At 45.7% G+C, this 21,662-nt stretch overlaps 1 protein-coding gene across 6 annotated transcripts in view; it reads right to left on the bottom strand.

Moving 5' to 3' along the window:
- Window positions 1-2,810: 2,810 nt before the first annotated feature.
- LOC122531394 (solute carrier family 12 member 4) overlaps window positions 2,811-21,662 on the bottom strand; it is a 95,091-nt gene continuing 76,239 nt past the window's right edge. For 4 of the 6 annotated variants that reach the window (XM_043659272.1, XM_043659275.1, XM_043659277.1 and 1 more), the window contains 12 exons: window positions 13,285-13,382; window positions 9,799-10,059; window positions 9,401-9,586; window positions 8,820-9,055; window positions 8,525-8,712; window positions 8,279-8,440; window positions 6,690-8,128; window positions 6,381-6,488; window positions 6,099-6,152; window positions 4,910-5,235; window positions 4,682-4,821; window positions 2,811-4,492 (listed from right to left, as the gene is read on the bottom strand). In XM_043659272.1, coding sequence (XP_043515207.1) covers window positions 4,401-4,492; window positions 4,682-4,821; window positions 4,910-5,235; window positions 6,099-6,152; window positions 6,381-6,488; window positions 6,690-8,128; window positions 8,279-8,440; window positions 8,525-8,712; window positions 8,820-9,055; window positions 9,401-9,586; window positions 9,799-10,059; window positions 13,285-13,382 — 3,290 coding nt within the window. In that variant the 3' untranslated portion in view covers window positions 2,811-4,400. The remainder of the gene's footprint in view (window positions 4,493-4,681; window positions 4,822-4,909; window positions 5,236-6,098; window positions 6,153-6,380; window positions 6,489-6,689; window positions 8,129-8,278; window positions 8,441-8,524; window positions 8,713-8,819; window positions 9,056-9,400; window positions 9,587-9,798; window positions 10,060-13,284; window positions 13,383-21,662) is intronic. The other 2 variants (XM_043659273.1, XM_043659274.1) reach the window with 2 other exon arrangements.

Below are 21,662 nucleotides of genomic sequence, written 5' to 3'. Positions count from 1 at the left end.
CTTTTTCCTTCTCTTTTACTATTCCGTTTCAACTTTTATTCTTTACTGCGATAAACTCTTCTCATAGTCAACATATTTCGTATAAACTATGCTGTGCCTATCAAATAGGCAAATACACATAAAATATATAATAATCGACAAGTGAGTAACGTATTAAAATTAGAAAGTACGTATCGCAACATCGCGGACGATAAATAGATGGTGATTGAGGAAGCATCTCGCGAACCTACGCCGCGCCGCCTTTTCCTGCCGTTTTTCTTCTCGCACAACGGCAACGGGCTATTTGCTTTTTCTCTCTTCTCTTCGTCCTGCAATATCATTGGAAGCAGTTCTACTGCTTCTTGCAACTGTCTTCTATTTTCTTTCTTGCTTGGTGCAACGCACGGTTTCACGCATGTTGACGATGAGGTAGATAAAATAACATGTTTCACTTTTCTACGCGGCGCTCCCCGGCAATGGACACGTCCAACTTGTCTGAATTTTTTGCAATGTACACGTAGCCGTGGTAGTATCGGTAGACGGTTCGATTTCTCCTTTTGATCTTTATGTGTATGTATTTCTTTTGATGGTTTTATATACGTGTCTGTCTGTCTGTCTGTCTGTCTGTTTGTTTGTTTGTTTACAGGACGTTTCAAAAGCCAGTCCAGTCCAAGTTTAAAAATCGTCGGTCCCAAATCTGATGACAAATCGTTCTCATTCGCTGGCGAGTATGACTTTGTGGATTGGATCGATGCAACAGAGTGCAACGTTCGACCGATGAAATCAAGTGTGCATCGTTCGTGTTATCAACGAAATAAAAACTCGTGCAACGCTGTTGAATGTTGTATCGATCGTTGTTCATTATCACGAATATGAAAATGATCGATCCATTTTTGAAATACCCTGTCGACAGTGTCAAACGTAACGAACGAAGAAAGAAACCTGTACGCCTCTTACGCGTGTGTCCTGGCCGACTGTAAGCGATTACTGTAAGATACCGCAATAAACTTTATTCTGAGCAGCGACTCCGGTTCACGGTTTTCGATTAATTAAGTAGACGATTGTTGTTGTTTCATCTCGACGAACATAATAATGCGCTGCCCGCTCTACCGATTATTTCGCTCTTTTTATCTCTGTCTTTCCTTCTTTTTCCTTTTCTTCAAAAACATTTCTCCATCGATCTTTTCTTCTTCTTTTCAATTTATAGATAATATACGTCTATACTATACGTCTTGTGTACAAGTATATTTGTATTTTTCTTCTGTGTGGCGTGTGTGTGTGTGTGTGTGTGTGTGTGTGTGTGTGTGTGTGTGTTTGTTTGTTTGTTTGTTTGTTTGTTTGTGTGCGTGCGTACGTGCGTGCGTGCGTGCGTGCGTGCGTGCGTGCGTGCGCGCGCGCGCGCACATATATACATATGTGTATACACATACGTACATACATACATATACATATATAGCTAGTACCTATCTAAAAGTGAGACACGGTCGAAAAAATTTCGAGCCGCGTATGAAACGTGGCATGCACACGACACTTAAACGCGACCGTTTACAACGCTACAGGCTAACCTTCGATGAAATTTGGTTAAACATCCTCGCGATAAATGTGAGACATCTTTCTTTTTTTTCTTCTTTTTTTTTTTTTTTTTTTTTTTTTTTTTTTTTGGCATTAATCGTTTGTTCGTTTTGTAAAGTGTACGCAGGCGACATCGTGACATGTGCTTTTTTTTCTTTTTTTTGTTGAAAGTTATCGCCATGAGGATTACGCGCGCAAGTACGAGCGCGCGTACTCTCTTTAGTAGACAGACGTGACGTGTCAGAAGTTGAAACGGTGAATCGAATCGGTAGGCCTTGGATCGTATGGACAGTATGTATAAATGCGAGCCTAGACGAAGATTTCGACGCGCAAGAGGTCGAGAAATGGTAGTAGAATGGAAAGAACGAATCCTTCAGCCCAGTGGATGAGATATGCGCGAATGCTGCGCCGCGATATTTTATTTTCTGCGTTCGCGATACGCTGCGAGTGGTACATACAATTGGAGGTAGACGCTAGAGGTTTGAACCTTTACGAAGGCGCAATATCGAGGCGATATCTGGCAATTTTTTAATACATAGAATGTAACCAAATTACTTGTACAAATGTGCGTCCGAAAAGTGAGATCTTTCTTTTTCCCTTTTTCTTCGCATTGATGTTCTGTGCGTAGTTACGCTGGCGATTTATCGCCAACGTTCCCTGTTGTATCGATGCATTTAGAACTTGGATGCAATAGAACTTAGTTTTATCATTTAGAGTTTGGAGTCTCGTGTCTGTATCGACCATTGGTGTTATGTACACATCATACGTCGATCACCTGCATGATCGGGTATGTCTCCCAAAGACTTTCGCGATAGATTAAGTAGACTACTATTGCGTGATTCCTCGTGTGTAATATCGACACGAATAACGCGAATTAGCAGCTCGAGAAAGATTTCGCGGTACATATCATACACGTATGATGTATATGTATGTATATATGTATATACTTTCCTTAGGACATTTACCGTTAGAATTTTTTAGTCGTAGGTAATCGTAAGTAATCGTAAGTAGGTAGATAGGTAGGTAGGTAGGTAGGTAGGTAGGTAGGTACGTACGTACGTACGTCTATGTTTTTCATATCGATGCAATGATACGGATTCCTAATTTAGTAAGTAAGTAAACCGTGAAATCGTATTGCTATTAGAATTCTGACGTCATCGTAGCGATGTGTTTAAGTGATATAAATTAGTAATTTCAAGTAACTACCTCAGCGCTACGCTCTGTTTCTGGCACATTGAAAATCTTTCTTTTCTCGCGTCTTTTTCTCCCGTTAGCATCGATCCTTGCGAGTACGGATCTCCGACAGGTACGGTTCCGAGAATATATTTTGCTTTCCTTCCGTTTCCTTTTTTGGCAGTGACGCACTTGCCTCTGGTGCGTCGATTTCTTCTGGTACGACCATCTCCTCGTACATATCACGCAGATATCAATTTGATTCGTTCTCGTCGTGCAAGGATTGCAAGGACCCGCACAGACACAGTCAACGTACTACGTGTCTTTTCTTTTTTCTCAATCCGCGGTGCGTGCGCTGCCAATGTGACGTGTTCGTGCCAATCCAAATGCACGTTGCACACGCGCCCTCCTCTCGCCGACGTATCCCACACCCTTGACCGCGCTATCCTAGGCTACCCTAAGTTCACCTACAAGCGGTAGAATTATACACAAGTACCTATTATACTCTCTATAACGACAATGCGTGTAGAAAAATGAGCCTCTCGCGTCTTTGGTTAAACGCGAAGCATTTAGAAAGTATTCTGGCAGTGGTTTTCGTAGATGCTTCGATCTTAGCCTCGGACCAAAAAATTTTGATTTCAGTTTTGAAATGAGTTGGGGTGCGCAATCGTCGGAGCCGGTACCGCTAGTGAGTTACATTCTCCTTTTTGTGTTTACATGCTCGCGAAACGCGTCGGCCTTTTGTTTCGTTCGACGGAAACTCCTCGAATTTCGCGTCGAATTTCCTTTCGATTTCGATTCTTCCTTTCGGATTCCGTCGATGACGATATCACCCGAGAAATTCCGAGATATTTCCAGCCTCTGCTCTTGTTCCTCTTTGAAATGAAAAGAGATTTGAGAATCTAACCCATCGATCGTGTACTGACGAAGTCTAGGAAGTATGTTCAGTATGCAGCCCGACAATAAGTGCAAACTATCGCGCGATCGCACGACGTGTAACACGGATAAAAACCACAACGTTTTTCTTCCTCCTTTTCTTTTTTCTCTTTTCTTCTTTTTTTTTTCCTCTCTCTTTTTGGTTTTTGTGTTTGTTTTGTTATGTTTTGTTTTGTTTTGTTTTGTTTTGTTTCAAAGTCTCTCTAGCCTCGTGGAGAAAAGGGACGAGTGTAAAATGAGACAGATCCTACGTATGTATTCTAAATTACGCGTAAAATTCGCTCGAAGGAAATGATTTTATCCTTTGGCATGTCATTTTTGGCCTTCTTGTCGAGGGTCAGCGTCTCTTTCTTTCTTTCTTTCTTTCTTTCTTTCATTCTTTCTTTCTTTCTTTACCAAACGTTTCTCTTCTTCTGACCAACGTCGTCCTTTCGATCGACATTCTCGTAGCGGCCTCTCGAAGGTAGCTCGTACCCGCGGAAACAGCGTCATGTCGATTGGCGTCAATCAACAGCGTTCCTCTTCGTCGATTAACCGGCTGTGAGTGTGTGTATGTGTATGAAGATGTGTTCGTTCACAAGGCGGAACGCGCGACGCGCGACGCGCAACGCGTAAGACTGCTGAGACAATGGCACAAGAGAACGGCACGTGTTCCGTAGGGTGAAGTCGTTTAGGTCTTTCAGAAGTAAACTAGATGTCCGCTGTCGCGAGGCGATTACTTCGATTCCAGTCGATCTAGTTCACGAGTAGATGGTGATCACCTCCCGTCCGCCGCCACGTACCATCAGCACTCTCTCGAGACCCTCGGTGAGAACTTCTAAGAATTCCATATCTGTACGGAGCTTTCGTCAAGGAAATTGCAAAGGGACGAATTGAAAAGTGAAAAAGCGGTGAACGCGGTAAAAGGTGAATGTAAAGTATAGTCTAGCGTCGAACATACGTATGTATGTATCATATCCGTGCACACGTTGCGTTATCATGGATATATGTATGTGTACAGTTTGATTCGTAGAAAGGATACAGTTTGATTCACGTTCCATTTTGGTATCTCTGGGCGGTCCAGGAAGATTCAGGATGACCAACTGAGCGTTTTTGCTCTTCTTTACAATCACCTCGTTCAATTTGATGGAAGTGTGCATACGTCTGACGTTGCCCTCGTCTCTGAAGTCAAATCATCAAGTTCATCAAAATCGAATCGTCGTTTCTCGACGGAACCGGGCGATATACTACTACTACGACTACTACTCACGGTGTAATTGTAGGTTTCTTCGATTCCGGACTGTCAGCCTTCTTCTCCTCGTTCTCTTTTGCCTCCTTCTCCGTGTTCTCCTTGTTCTCCTGTTTCGGCGATCCGCCGATCAATTTCGTTTCCTCCTCGTTGTCCTCCTTCGCTTCATCCCCGGTTTCGTTAGCCTCTCCTGTCTCCTCCCCCTCTTTGCCGCCCTCCGTCTCTTGCACCAGTTTCTCCTGCGCCTCGTCCACCACGTTTGAATTTTGGCTTCCAGGTTCCTGGAATCTCACCTTGGTGGCCACCTTCACGTCCACGTTGTGGTGATGGTCCACGATCGCCTGCACCTGTGTCACGTTGGAACAGCGTCAATCGGAGCGTGTCAATGTGCGAGCAGCTGTCGTGTAGCTCCCGAGCAGCAGGAGGACGGTTAAAGTGACGGTCGAAAGAGACGACTAATGGTAAGTCTAGCGTCAAAGCACTCTAGAAATGCTAAATGGAAGCATTCTCGGCTACGAAACGTGCCAATCAAAAGCTGAAACGTTTTTGGATGGTCGATCCAAATGGTGAATGGTTCGGAGATGGATGTAAAAACGTAGTCATGAGAAGCAAGAGAAAGAAGCAAACTGCTGGTATTTGAAATTAAAATGTTGCGGGTCACAGAGAGAGAGAGAGAGAGAGAGAGAGAGAGAGACGGGGGGTGGGGTGGGGGGGGGGGAGAAAGAAAGGTAAACAGATAGATGTATTGTTATTCGATCCATATACTATACATATTGTACGTATAAGAATCGTGACGAGGAATCGTGAATCGTGAGACCTCCGAGAGTCATTTTTCTCGATATTCATTCGTTTTTTTTCGTTGTCGATATGGAAGTGAGTTGGTTAATTCGAATCGAACATTGTGGCTGTTGTTATCTTTTTATGCATTACGTTTGTGTGTGTGTGTGTGTGTGTGTGTGTGTGTGTTTGTTATGTAAGTATGTATGTACGTATGTATGTATGTACGAAAAATGAAGTGCGAGATTGTTTTTCTCCTTCGTTCTCTCTTTTTTCCTTTCTTTTTCTTTTCTTTCTTTTCACGAGATGCGGAAAGAACGCAGATTCGTGCGTGTGCGCGTGTACGTGTGTGTACGTGTCCTTGGTCAAAGTAGACACAGAGGCAGGGAGGACGATAAACAGACGAAGGAACTCTGGGGATTTTCTGACAAACCAGAGGTAAATTTTCTTCAGCGGGTACCTCGTTGAAGTCCACCAATGTCTGCACCTTATCCGTGACGAGCACGCAACAAACAGACACATACCGATCAGTAATCGTAGCGATAGCAGTTCTTATTTCTATAGTAGTAAATATCAAATACGTATACTAAATCTAGGTATCTCGTTATTCTCTTTTTTCCTTTCTTTTCTTTTCTTTTCTTTTCTTTTCTTTTCTAGTATTGTATTTTGCCGGTGGTCGTCGACCATCGGTTTTGCAATCTCGTCATTCACTTACCACTCCTAGGGACTCCTTCTTGTTCAGCCGCAGCTCCCTCAGCATCTGGTTCCTCTGCTCCATCATCAGCGTTCTCTCGTAGGTGTACGCGGATATGTCGGAATCCATCTATGAGAATCGAGGTGACTTTGAAAGCAACACTTTGCATAGCAGATACGTAGCAGGTAGAGTACGCAGCCTATTTAATTATAAATAGTTTGGATTGGACGAACGATGGACTCGTGAGCGACTTTTCCCCATCGATCGAGAAAGTTATTGCGGTGTATTGAAGGTAAATTGGTAACAAGGGGAGCAAAACGACTCACTCACCATCTCAACAATCTCCACCTCGGCCTCGATCCTCAGGTCGTAAAGGAACTTTTTCAAATCCTTCTTCATCTGGATAGAATTGTCCTCCATCTGGGCGACGGTGAAGATCCTCATTTTGCAATTTTTCCAGGTGCGATGTTGCTTGAGCAGGAACGGCAACAGCATCAGAAGACCGCCGTCGTGAACGATCCACCAGACGTCGATGTTACCGACGACTTTCTCCGTCGAGTCGGGGAAAAAGTTGATCCCCTTCGGCACCAAGAGGGCCATCCGGGCTGCCGCCACCGCCCTGACAGTCTGCAAAAATCCCCTCCAATTCCTTTCTTCCTGCGACTGCTTCCAGCGATAGGGCCATCCGAGGATCACGGTGTTGGGCTTCATTCCACCGAGTCCGGTCGTTTGAATCAACGAACTGAGACCGTCGACCACGTCTCTGGCGACCAATACGTCCACGAATCCCTTCACCTTCTCCTCCGCGAACGTCTTGCGCAGATTCACCTTGGCAGCGAGCGTCTTGCCGGTGTTTTGTATGTAGTCGCCGGCAATGCAGCTGACGCAGATGGTGAGACCTTTGCCAGCCTTCAGCTGACTGGCAAACGCGAACAACTTGCGATACTTGGGCACCAGGTCGTCCGTCAGCTTGGCCAAGATGAGAATCTGCGGCCGCCAGTTCTTCGTGTGAGGCGGTCCTTCCTCCAGTCTCAACAGGGAGTAGCGAGCGGCCGACAGAGCGAGACCGCGAATCCCGTCGCCCCATTCCTTCTCGGCGCCGCGATACTCGATGTACTTGTAGATGCAGCCAGCCATTCCCATGGCCAGCAGCGCGTAGTACCAGCTGGTCATGAACATGATGGCGATGCAGAGGGACAGCCCGACGAAGGAGAGACTCCAGTGGTAATACTTGAACCTCGGCCGCCAGTTGGGTGTTCTGAGGAGAGTCTGCAGGGCGCAGGCGAGGTTCACGAAGCCGTAGCACATGAGGAAGAACATGGACAACAACGGAGCCAGGTAGTCGACGTTGCCGAGAAGAATGCCGCACTGACAGATGAGCACTGTCAGCACGAGAGCCCTGGTGGGTTCGCCGCGACTCGAGCTGGTGGCGAACGGAGTGAGGAACGGGATGATGCTGTCCTTCGCGATGGCTTGAAGCAATCGGGGAGCCCCCGTCAGTGATTGAAGTCCAGCGCCGAGGGTCGACAGGAACGAACCGATCAGGATGACCCATTGATTCGGCCAGGCCATGTTCGCTACCACCAGCTTGCCACCGATACTCTGGCCAAACTTGTCTCGCAGCAGAAGATTGTCCACCGTGCCGGCGAACAGTAACACGCTGGAGAGATACACCGTCGAGGTTGTCAAAATGGCGCAGATGGTGCCGATGGGAATTGACTTTTGGGCATCGGCCAGGTCGCCGGATCTGTTCGAGCCAGCCATGATTCCTGCGCAGGCAACGCAGCGAAATTCGAGATCGATCGAAATGGGTCGACATCGATTTCTCGGCGGCGATCGCGGCGATCGCGGCGATCGCGGCGCGCGCGGAGAAACTCGAAGAATAGGAGAATTGCTTGGAGGATAGAGGAATTGCTTGCCTGTGACCGAAGGGAAGAAGATACCGATGAGAATGGTGAAGGTAGTGGTGAGATCGACCTGGATCTGATTGAACGAGGACGGAGCCATCAGGTCGACGTCCTTGGGGTCGCTTCCGAAGGCGATCAACTGGCCTTCCTCTTGGAAGCTGTCCCATATGTTCTCTAAAACGTGTTACGTACGGTTGCAGTTGTATTGTAGTACACCCGACCCTGCAACGATCTTATCATTCGAACACCTATCTCTACCTAAGAACACGCCACTGGCCAATCCACGAATTCCATTCTTGATGGTCACGTTGTTTTCCAGGTAGTAAGGATCGCACTTGCCGGTGTTGTTTCCGCAGTAAAGTCGATGAAGAGTTCCGCTCACGTTCTTGTTGCAGTCGGTCAGCACGTTGATATCCTTCAACAACCGTCTACCGAGAACGCACAATCTGCAAAAAGGATAACGATAAGAGGGAGCAAAGTTTGGCGGGGAGCAGAGCAGAGTTTGGAAGGGAAGTTGCGGCGAATAAGGGCAGTGTACGCCGCGACTATGTACTTGAGGGATTCGTTGCCGTAGATGTTGTAGAATAAGCCCACGTAGACGGCCACGATGGAGAGGATAACGCAGGCTAGGGCCACCGAGGCAAACTTGTTGACAAACTTGACGCCGACGAACACGATGGTGCCCATTACCATCAGCAGACCCGTTCCGTATACTCGAAAGTTGTTGTACATGATGTTTGGGTCTTTGGTGAAGTCTCCGAATATACTGAGCGATGGCGCCATGTAAGTCTACGCAGATTTTAACGAAATTATTTTACCCTCTCTCTCTCTCTCTCTCTCTCTCTCTCTCTCTCTCTCTCTCTCTCTCTCTCTTTAAACAGAAGAGAAGATTAAAGGTTTGAACTATGCTAATGAAACGAATTTCTTTTTTTGCTTGCCAAAAGTAAGGGTTACGTTGCGACACGACTGACTATGACATTGGATCAGTTGGATCGATCAGATCCAACAAAGAGAAGAAAAAGGAAAAGAAGAGGAGGAAGAGAAAGAGAAAGAGAAAGAGAAAGAGAAAGAGGAAGAAGAAGAAGATGAAGATGATGATGATGATTGTTTCTGACCAAGATAACATTGATTTACCAAGACAATTTCCACGGCACCGATGATGTACATGGCAGCGGCCAAGGTGGTACCCGTGTAGAAGAGCATCCCCACAGCGCCACCAAATTCCGGCCCTAAACTTCTGGATATCATGAAGTAGGAGCCTCCGGCTGGTACCACGCCGTTGGTCGCGATCGCACTCATACTGATGGCCGTCAGCATCGTCTGAGTAGCGCAGATACGGAACATTTGTTTTCGTTTTCGTTTTCGTTTTCTCTTTCTTTTTTTTCAAGAGAATCGAGTTGAAAAGGAGGAGGACGAAAGAGGAGAGAAAGGAGCGAAACGTCGGACTGATTGTCGGGTTTTCGTTGTGACATTGGTGTCTCGAATCAAGTGCGATTGCTCGTCTTTGTTGCCAATCGACGTTTGCAACTCACCACGCAGCAACAACACAACACGATGAAGAAACCTTGAATGGCGCCAGCGGTGCCAACGACCCAGGTCAAACGAATGAAGAGAATCACACCGAAGATGTTCTGGATGCAGGGCAGGAAGACACCGATCAGGGTGCCCATTCGTGCTCCCCCCTGAACAGGTGGAGTTTTGGCATCCGGATCGGTCGCGGCTGGAATCGTGTTGCTGTAGTCTGACAGGCTGTTGAGCAGCGTGGAGATTCGAGGCCGGACTTCCATCTCTTCCTGAAAAGCAAGAAAATCGGCTGATCGCGCCTTGTTGCGATACGGCCTGCGCTCCTCTGTACGACTTTGACCGATCGTTTGAAAGTTCCTTGAAAAGATCGTTCGATTTAAGGAGACAAGGACAAGGACAAGGACAGGAAAGGTGACGGCGATAATTAGCGGGCGAGAGAAGCCATAGTTTCAACAGCCTGTGCCTGGCAGCACATCGAAAGCTCCGGTGACCAGATTAGCGTGAAACGTCTCGTTAATTGGATCGCTTTGAGACTGTTTCCATTTCCACCTGATGCACACGCGCAGCCGCAGGCCCCTGGAACTTTTTGGAAACAGCAGCTACGAAAAGCGTGACGAAAATGACAATTAGGTGACCCAACCCAAGTCTCTCTCTCTCCAAGTCTCTCGTCGATCGTTTCGATAAAATACTACATATAAAATATTATTCACGCGACATTTTCGTCGTAATCAAGCTCTCTGTAATCTCACGAAGTAATTAAGAACTTTCGTCGAAATTCTTCCTTTCAATCTTCGACAAAGAGTGGTAAAACTAGTTGTCTCGAGGAAGGAAAATCTCTCGTGGAAGCAAAATCTCGAGTGCAAACAAATTTTTCGAATGAAAAATTAAGGCGTTTCTTCAACGAGGAACTTTGGAAAGTAAACATTCGCCTAGGAAGAAACTTTCCTCGGCGAGAAAATGTTTCTTTCAATTAATCTGGTGACTTTCGGCGAGCCGCCTCGAACGCGAGATCGAGTCGAATTATCGGTATCAGTCGAATCAATCCTCCGGGGAGGATTTACCGATAATAACGCGATAACTGTACGATTCGATTTATGCTTGCGTCAAAGTTTAACGACAAGTTAACGTTTTTTTCGACCAGCTATCTCGCCCGTTTCTAATCGAATTTGCTTACAACTAGTCCTGTTCAAACGATGCCACTAATTAATTAATTTTCGCCGTTAGTAGTTAGGAACGAGGGATCGGAAAAACGATGAGCTGGCAAGCGTGAACGTAAATGCGGATGGCTGGATGAAAGGACGAGATGGTTGACAACGCTATTGTTAGTAGCCCTTTTGGAACTTTGTGGACGAGATATTTGACGACGTGGTGTCGAACGACATCGAATTCTAGGCCAGCCAACAGCCGAATTAACGAGATGGTCGAATTGAATTAACAAGGTTAAACCGAATGAATAAGTTTCAATTAACAAATGACAGTGGAAGATTTAGAAAGTGAAGCTTGGAAGCTTCTTATCCACGAGCGTTTTGTCTTGTCCACAGAATGCGAAACGATGGAGACGATGGAGAAGGAGAAAATTGCGGTAATAGATAGATCTGGTATGTACTAGATACCATTTAGATACAAGGAGAATCGCTAAAGCGTAAATCGAGAATCGTTTCTTTCGTTTATATCTTTATAGTATTTGTATCGTGCGACAGCGCGGTTGGCTGGCGAATCTTTGCGTCGATAAAAACGAAGACGAGGACGAAGAATCCAGGTGCAAGCAACGTTACGTAACGATCGGATTCTGACAGGCAGAGATTCTGACGGCAAGAAAACGGGAAGGGAGAGAAGATGGTGATCCGAGAATGACGCAACGAAGGCTGGAAACGCGTGCCACCCATCGCGATAAATTTACACTTTATAGCTTACAGTCTACAGAGAGAGAGAGAGAGAGAGAGAGGGAGAGAGAGAGAATCTACAGTGTACAGTCTATAGCAGTCTGTAGCCGGTTAATTAACGTGCTCCCTTTGACTACTACCGTAGCCTCCTCATAGACTGAAACGCGCGCGCGGTTTCGCTTCGACCTCGATTCCTGGATATCCAATTATCCGTTTCTCTTCGAGCTGCAACCGCTCTCTTTCTCTCTCTCTCTCTCTCTCTCTCTCTCTCTCTCTCTCCACTCTGTTCTCTACTCTCTACACACACTCTCTCTCTCTCTCTCGGTCCGTCGAAATTATCTTTGACCAGGTCAGCCTTATCGTCGCTGATTTCCTCCTGTACACGTTTTGCTTCTCTCTATAGCAGTCCATCTCTCTCTCTCTCTCTCCCTCCCTCCGTTTTTCTGTTTCCCTCGTTGTTGCTTTTCGCCACCCTCCGTCTTTCCTTTATATACCTTCTTTGTCGAGAGTCTCTTCGGGAAACCGAGAAGTTGGTCAATGTTTCTGCCGAATTGGTGCATTCGGTCGTTCTCACGGTTGGATGTTCCGAGGGAATACGAAGGATATCTATATGTTATCGCTCGTTCCAGAGACTCTATTTTGTCCGACCTCTCGTCGGTACGCGCTCTCCTCTTTTTCCCTTTGCTTTTCGACCAGCATTTTCAATCGTCTTTCTCGCAACGCTTAGCCGAGACAATCAAATCATTGTCGTCGAGGAATCACGAGATATATACGAAACAGTCAATCGAAAAGTAGAAAGACGCAGAGAATGTAAATTGACCATTCCGTCGAGACGAGAGAGCCAAGAGATATCGGATCACGCGACGAAGGGAGAGAAGATGGTGAGAGAGACGGTGGAGAGAGATAAACGGGATAGAAGCGAGAATTTAGCAATGTGAATGGTCGAGAGTAGTGGAAAAGTCGAGCGGGCGAGGGGAAAACCGCTCGCGGGGATAGCGATTATAGCAATAAGAAAAAGAAGCTCCTCGAGGACCCGTGACACTCGAGGGGCGGGAGAGGGCCTCGTCGGATGGGGAACGAACAAAAGAAAAAGAAAAACCGTCGTCGCGAAGGACAATGTTTCGAAGAGCGAAACAAGAAGAAACGCGCGACCGCGGAGGAATCCGTTCGCGGCTTGCTTGTTCGTTGAACGACAATTAAGCGAATTGCACACTCCAGCGGATCCAACTTCCCTTTGCTTTTTAATGAAGGACCCTTCTTCCTCCCGAGGAAAGAAAAGAAAAAAAGGGGAGAGAAAAATGAGTCGGAACGTCCGTGCGTCGTTCCAGTTTCTCTTTCATTCGTTTAACTTTCACACTGCTGATACCCGCTGCGAATATATCGCCGATCGAACAAATTTCAACTGCGAATTCAAATCGTTTTCGCCTTCACTTCCGGCTCGAAGCTTTCGCGTAAGCGTTTTTCCTCCGACGATCGATCGCCTTTGAAATCGTCTTGACTTCAACACTGAGCCGGAAAGGATTTCAAGTAAGCGTCAGTAACACGCAGTTTACGTAGCTGTGAGTTGCAATTAAACGGGACACGCGCTTTGCATTATTGCGTGATACTTACGCTATAGAGGAAGAGATTCGTCTCGTATTCGGCCTTCTTCTCGGAATTACCGCCACCCACCATCGAGTCTCCATCTCCGCAGGTGCCACCGCCATCGCCTGAAAACACACAACGTATTCTTGAAACTTTTCCCTTCCCTCTCTTTCTTTCGATTTTGTTTCGCTCTCTCTCTCTCTCTCTCTGTCGAATTTTATTAGTACAAACGTCGAAAATCTGCGAATGGCCTGCAAACGGAGAAAAAAAGAGCAATATTCCGATAAAAAGGAGCAATAGAGCAATGATAGAGTAAAATAGCGGTTGAATAGCGTCTGCAAATTAGTTTGTCTGCCAATTTGAATATCCGTGCGATAAAAAGTTTCAATAGAAATAGGAGGGGCGAAAGTGGGAACGTTTCAGCTGCAAAGTTTTTAATAGGCGTCGAACGAAAAGCAAGCTGATAGATTCTAGCTTGTTGGTTTGCGACTGGAGAGGTTCGCTTTCTTCCTCACCCTCGTGATATGTTTTTCCTTTTCTTTTTCCCTCGTTTACGCATTCACGGTTGCACTGCATCCACGAATTGAATTTCGATCGAGCTTTTCTTTTCTACCGTACGACGTTACCGGGTCGTTTGCAAATCAAAGCTCGAGATACAAAACTTTTAACTTTAAATTTGAACTTAAATTTCAACTTTGAATTATCATTTCTTCGATAGGTGCTCGAACGAACAAAGGTGCTACGAAAGCTATGAAAACGAAGAAAGCAATTGTATTTGATCATCGACTATCCTGTCGGAGCTTGCTGCTTTTCTCTTCTTCGTTTCGCGAAATGAATAAATCACTAAACGGACGCACGAACCGTGAAAGATTGACAGTCTTGCAAATCTTTAGGATCGTAAGTTACAAGCTAGACATTTTTAAACGGTCATTTTCTCCGAGAAAATTCCACCTAGCTCGTTATTTCGTCTCTGCGTCGACATTGTAAAACGCTTGCTCGCGTTATCGCGCCGAATGAACCGTGGAAACGTTACGCGACGCAAATTTCCATTGCATCGTCTCTCGATCGTTCATCCATCTTCCCCCGTGAAATGCTCGTTCGTTCGTTCGTTCGTTGAGGATCGAACGGAGCGGCCAAGTTTGTAGATGTACTCGGACACTCTCGTAAAATTGTGTGAAATTGGGCAAAATAAGGGAGAAACACATCTAGGGAAATTTACGATTTACTCACGATTTTGCGAATTTCAGGGAATTTGAGTTTTTTTTTCGCATAGTCAAGGGGTTTCTCCGGAGAAACCTTTCCACCGGAGATGCGAAAAGTGGAAATTGCCAGTCGATGTTCGCTTGCGTTCTTTCAATCTCAGGACGCGATCGATCGGAGCGACTATCGATTTCAGACGACGCAAAGCGAGCTCGCAACTTTCTTCGCGCGGAAACGATTATTTATCGGTGGGAAACAGACCGAACATCCCTGTATCCGCCGCATTTCTTTTCTCTCAGCCCTCGTTCGCTCCTCTGATCGTCGAGCGAGTCGAACGAGTCGAGCGAGTCAAGCTGGTCCAAACGAAGAAAGATGAGGAATTCCTTTGCCAGGCTTCGAGACTCCGAGACACTCAGGCTTAGGTACTGTTGACTATGTAGTCACACGCAGGCACACGCGTGCTCGTACACTTCGGAATGTAATAATTAATTTCAATAAAGATTCTAAAGGATATCGGTGTATCGAAGATGACGAGATAACGAGAGTCGCGACGAGCAATTAAGAAAGATTGGGACGTATATTACGCGAAAGACAAGATTGTAGTCGAAGTAGTTGGAACCGGATTGCCACGTCGCGACGGTTGTCCGAACAATTTAAAAACTAGGCCAGTCGATATTGTAAGTCTGCTGATTTGCCTCTTTGTTGCTTCGTGAAGCTGTGTCTCTCCGCGTCCGCTTGACACGACGACGATATCTGGAAATCGGTAATTGGCATCGTCGTGATCGTCGATGATACTCGTTCACTTAAAATCTCGAATGAATCGCGGCACGTCGGTATTTCCTTTCGTTGATCCAGTAAAACACAGGCATGTACACATCCACAACCAAAATTGGAAGACTCGAGTAAGAATTTTGAATACTATTCGAATAATATTTTATGAGTGTTTGTAATGTCTCCTTATGGGGACACGTTGCTTACAAAATAATGAAACGAAGAAGAAAAATTTTAGACGAGCATGTTGAAAATATTCTTCGTATCAAACAGATACGAGAGAGACTGATGGTAATCGAAAAGACAAGCTCGGTGTTCTCGTTTCAAAAATCTTTATATATTTTTTTTTAATTCATACAAATACACTTTTCTAATCAATGCATCGTTTCATTGTAAGGGTTGTTTCGATATTCTCCTCCTAAATAAACGTAGGTTGCGTCGAACTGATGAAAAAAATATGTAATCTGTGCGCGGCTGACAACGAGAAGATGTAAAAAGTTCAAAGATCAATTCATGATCAATCGATGATCGGTATCTTCTTTTCCGCCAGAGACTCGCGCATCGCGAGCGTTACGATTCATCATCGTTACGAGTCCGAAAAGATAAAAGATAAAGCGGGGATAAAATGTTTGTCGGAGATAGAAATTTCAGAAAAGAAATGGGTGAAAAGAAAGGGAAGAGGGAAGAGGGAAGAGGGAAGAGGGAAGAAAGAGTTTGGTTGGCGAGAGAGTTTGGAAGGGAAGGTCAGAGGCAAAGGCCAATGCTGATTCGGCTACTTGAATGAGCGCGCGCCGCGGTTCTTTGTGTGTTCTCTCCGAGCGAAACAGGACAAAGTACCGAGCGACACGTGACAAAGTAGCGTTGAAACTAAAGTTGGAACAACATGGAAGAAAATGCGGTCGACTTTCGTATAGGCGGAAGGCTGTCGAAACGTCGTTGTCGCGTCTGTCTCTTTATTGGTAAATCTCTTTCTCTTCTTACTGTTCTAGCCTTTCACGTTCCTTCTCTGATCCTTCTCCCGGCGCGCGTCTTCATTCGCGCGTCTTCATTGCCACGTCAGAGAATGAATTTTTCTACTCGCTTCCTCCGAATCCTCCGAATCGTCTCTTACGTTTCTTTCCTCTCCCAGCGCGGTCCTCTTTCCGATTCCACCGACACGAGCAAAGACACACAACGGCACGTCCACAGTCTAACACAGTGTCCAACGGTCTAACTAACGTGTAATTTCCCTCCGAATTGGAAATTAATCGTATTTGGTGGTTAGGGTTAGGTCGATCGATTCAGCTGCAAACGAGAGGAACAATTTCGCGGATGCTGCTGGCGATAGGACACGTCTTGCGGTGTTACGCGAAATTCAGTTACTTCTGGTCAGGTGCGCAGCTTGAGAACTTGGCACGGTCAAACAAGTCTCGGCAACGGTGAGTTGAGTTGGTCCTGCTCGTTCGATAGGATCGTTTCAATTATGTATTTCTCCGACAGAAAATTGCGGGCAAGTCAAGCGTAGCTAGCTCGTTTCGTCCGTAAAACCTGCGACTTTGCGACACTTTTCCGCTTCTTTGTAGCGGTTCTTTTCTCCGGTTCGTCTGGAGTTTAATCACGATCGACCAGCTGTATCGAGAGCAGCAAGTCCGTGACACGTAATTTTGTCGTAAATTTGCCGGACTGGACAATCACCAACTCGTTTAACTTTCGTCGCCGAAAGAACAACGAGGGACAAGCGGGGCAAGTTGAGAGAGAAGGAGTTGGGACGCGAGAGGGACGTTGCAAATCTATGGAAATGTGGCTCGGCACGAGGGCGGAAAGCAGGGAGAAACGAAACACGTGTAAGAAGATGTCTAAGGGAAACGGTGGAGGGAAACAGGCCGCGAGGACAGCTTTGATTCCCGCTACATACATAACACAAGGAGAAATTGGCGGCAGCCGTTTAATCGAGGGCTCCGTGTTTAGTCGGTTCCGCCGACCGGCAAACTCCATCGAGTTTCGTCGAGCATCCCTAATTATTTTAATCGTGTTTGCTGCTTCCATTACGCGTTGCTCGGTAATGGCCACGACTGGGAACAGAGGACAGGAGGGGGGGGGGGGGTTAAAAGCAAAGTGCGCGATGCAAGTTTCGCGAAGCGGGCCAATTACCATGCACGTGTCGTTGTCCGCAATGTGTAAATATTGTGACCGAGCCGCGAGGAAGGGGCAGATTAATTCCACGGGAACAGACGCTATCGCTATTGCGATGTTTGATACTGTACGCGCCAGTTCTTAATGGATCGCAAATTTTGTCAGATTAATTATTATTCAGCGCGACCAACTCTGTCGACAATGCCGGAAATGTTGGTTGAAGGTTCGAAAATGGCCTCGACTGTCCTTGAATCGAACAAACGAAACGAAAGGATCAGCGTTTGATCATCATGTTTGACGTACGTAACGTTCTTTCTCGCACCTAACACGTGCACGTGACATACGACGTACACGTGGACATATATACGTATGTAGGTACCTGTCGTCAATTACGTTTACGATCTGTTGCACAAACAATCAGAAACTCGTCGGGTTTCGCACGTCGCAGGTGCTGTGGCCGCAGCGACAACAAACTGTTCAAACGTGTTGGCTGTTCAAATTTTCGGACTTTCGGTTGGAATAGTTTGAAACTTTTCGTTCGATCTGGACCGAAAGATAGGTAGATGTTGTTCGCGCTGTTACCAACTGCCAGTTCTCGAGCAGCCGCCAGCTTGCTATCCCACGTTCGAGATTGCTCTCGCCCGATAACCGTAAAGATTGAAATTTGGAAAAACGGTAGATAGATAGTTGGGCTCTCGAGTGGAGAGGACAAGTGCGTGGAAACGGAAGCGATTTTTTTCGAAAGATTCGAGCGACGAGATACGTAGATTTACGAGGAAAAGTATTGGGAACAGTTGTGGAGTTGGACATTTTTGTTGGACGAATCATTTGCGAATCAGGTGCGTCGTCAGAACGGTAAGCGATTAGAAATTAAAGTATTCACGTTTTCGATTCGACGAGCTCGAGTAAGATGAAATTTCGTTTCCGATGGCAGAGAATTAGCCGAGACTTGAACGAACCGAACGTTTAGTCGAATTGGGATACGCGCGATCCGACGCGAGTAATTGCTGCAAGTATAGTACTTGGACCTGAGCGTATCTGTGCCCAAAATGTGGTTTCAAAAATTAACGTTCTCTAATAAATTTAGTTATTACTAATATATATATCATTATACATATTATATTTATATTATATATATTATTACTAATATACTTCTCCGTGTGTTTTTACACGCGGCATAACGAAAGAAAAAAAAAAAAAAAGAAAATTTCCCACAAATTTGTCAGACGAACGTATTACTGTTCGAACGAACTTTGTTTATCATGTGTTTGTTACATATGTACGTACGTACGAACGAGGAATATCGACTTTGATCTCAGCTAAGAAACATTTCGTTGAATGCGTTGTGAATGCCCTGTTCGAGCGAGGAAAGATCAGCAGGAAGGTATGATCTTGCACGCCCAAGCGTGTGCGTGCGCGCGTGCGTCTGCAAGCTTCGAAGCAAATGATAACAATGTCGGGCGTGTCCCAATTTCCCTACTCGTCGTTGGATAGGGAACGACGATAAATCGCCGCTCTGTATTATACGTATGTATGTACGTATGTACGTATATGTGTAATACAATATACCGTCGCCACTACATGTACGTACGTACATGTATGTATATCATTCGGCATTCGTGTTTATTACGATGGCATGCATCGGTCGGCCGCCGATTGTTATTCGGCTGATTATTGGGCTGATTTCCACGATTGTTCGTGACCGTGATCAACCCGTGGTCGCTGCTCGAAGAACGGTGATTAGAGAGAATGGTGGACGTGGAATTTCCGAAAAAGGTCTCGCGTTTTTTTACGTTTCGTTCAGTTTTCCACTCAAAGGCTAACATTTTCGAGCAGAGATGGAGTTGCTTCGTCAACGAAAAAAACCTCACGGTAGACGTATAGACGTTTACGGATGGAACAGTTGGACAGCTCTTTTTTCCGAATTTCCACGAAGAAAATAAACGATAAAGTTTCTCCATGGGAAAAGAAAAATTTCCAATGTTACGATCGTTTCGTCTCTTAAAGTTGGACGTGACGAGACAAACGTTTTGTGCTCTAAACGTTGAGTTGGCAGTGTAAAGTAAATCGGAAAAAAGAAGCGAAGAATAAAAAGAAAAAAGAAAAAGAAAAAGGGCATGCCGTTGCAGCGAGATTTCGAGGAACGAAATGGCAAGAAACGTGGTCAGGTCGCGTCGCGTCGCGTCGCGTCGCCGGGCATCCTTAGAATGGGCAACTACTTAACCCTCCGCTTGCCCTTGTCCTAATCTCGTTTAAGCGCGCGAGCGCGTTTTCATGGCAGATCGACCGGCCACTCGACCGAAAGGAGATTCGGTTGAATCAACAAAATGGCTCGTACCGTCTCCTCGAAACAGCCAAGCTATTTCCAACCTTCCGATCTTGTTCCGAGAAAGCCTTTTATGAAAGTTCATATATTCGTGCACGTGCCTATTCGTACGTACGCATATTACATTATTTCACGTTCAAGCCGATTATCAAAGTACGGTAAATTTACTTTGTCGTCGAAGTAAGTAGTAAATTCCAAGTCACGTAGCAATGTCGGTAAGATTTTCTTGGACATGTGGAAAAACAAGATGGCTCCGAAAAATCTTTCGTTCATCCGTGTCGAAGACACTCTGCGATCGATCCTCGTTTGACGAAGAAACATCCTTTCGACGAAAATCTCTCGATCGATGAGCTACTGGAGCGCGTGGAGCGGCGACTGAAAATTCGATTGGATCGACAAAGCGTTGGCTGCAAACCCGCCGCTGCCAAACGAGCAGCTCGTTTCATCGCATTCATCGTGTCCATCGGATCGTATCGTGTCCACCGCAGCGTTGGTTAATAAATTGATATTCGAGGGAAACAAATTGCCAAAAATCTCAACTTGCTTTCCCTCGCTTCGACTGATCGAAGCGGATGTGGAATTTGAACGAGCAAAAGTCTGAATAATTTAAAAAACCAAACCAAGCGACACGCAATCAACTTTTCCTAAACCGATCGAATTTGTTGACGCGCGTTCTTTTTAATTTCACTCGCTAGCTTTGACGAAACTGGCCACTGGCGCTAACCAATCACTCCGTCAATCTCTGCTCGTCGATCGTCTTAATTTTTCGTCTTTCGATTTGTCGAAAGTTCAAGATCAAAAAAAGAGGTTGCAAGATTCGAGAAAAAGAAAAGAAAAAAAAAAAAAAAAACGTAAAGTCCTGGAAAAGTGGTAACAGTTCATCCTTGTTAGTCAAGTCGAAGGGAAGCGGATAAGGATCCGATTTTCCTTCATCTTCTTGCGCAACACTCGGGAGTGTAAAGATTCTCACAGCGGAGAAACCTTTCTTGCGGGCCGTTTAAACCTTCTTTATTTCCGAGACTCTGTCGTCGCCCTCGAGTTGTTTAATTCTTTCAGGTTTCTTTCGCGGCGCGACCAAGCGCGACCATTAATTAGAGCGTTCTTGTTGACCGGACTGGAAATTTCTCGCGAAATAACAGATACGAACTCTGCCAGGAACAAGTAGCCTCTATCTTTCTCGTCGATCGTTATCCCCCCTCTAGCAATATCTCTAGCACCTTGCTTCTTTTCTCGCTTTTCTCGCTTTGCCCCGTGTTTCGATAATCTCTGTTTTTCTTTGTTTCCTCTTCTTCCTTTTGTAGCAATTCAATTTCAGTACGTTCAATCCCAGTTTTCATATTTTTGCTCTACGAAGCGTATAAATTATTCTTCTGTCGAAAATTGTTGATTGAATCCTCATTGGCGAATTTACAGGCGCGTTGGTCGGCTTTTGATCGTTTTGAAAGCAACAAAGGAGATCGACGTGTGGCGCGAGGAATGAATATGAGAGAGAGAGAGAGAGAGAGAGAGAGAGAGAGAGAACGTACGCGTCCTATATTCGCGTCGCGAATAAATTCACCGTGAAACAAACTCTTCCGGCTGCGGATGTTTTTTTTCGTCCGCAATTTCCACGATTTATCGAGTTCTACAGAATCTCGCGCGTAAATTTCACACTGTGCGGCGGCGCTGCGTCTCGATTCTCGGCGCGACGTCTCTCCTCGTGAATTTTGCAACGGACACGCCGATGTTCCACTTTCAAATTGCAGGTAGATTACTAGCTAACCAAGATCCGGTAGATCTTCAACACCGCGTTTGACGTTCGAGCGTCTGCGGAATTTGTACGTCCCACGATACAGATACAGATACAGATACAGTGGGTGATCGGTTAACGAACATGACCTGTTCAAAGACGATGCCTCGCTATCCGACTTGTTCATCACTCACTGTACTTGTCATTACTTTAAATGTAGAATTATTGCAAAATTAGAAAACCAACAAAGAATGGATCCCTGTCGTT

This window comes from Frieseomelitta varia, unplaced genomic scaffold, assembly GCF_011392965.1.
Source record: "Frieseomelitta varia isolate USP_RPSP 00005682 unplaced genomic scaffold, Fvar_1.2 scaffold_398, whole genome shotgun sequence".
In the NCBI taxonomy this organism is placed as follows: domain Eukaryota; kingdom Metazoa; phylum Arthropoda; class Insecta; order Hymenoptera; family Apidae; genus Frieseomelitta; species Frieseomelitta varia.
The sequence above is the reverse complement of the archived record's forward strand: the minus strand, read 5'-3'. Positions and strand labels throughout refer to the sequence as shown.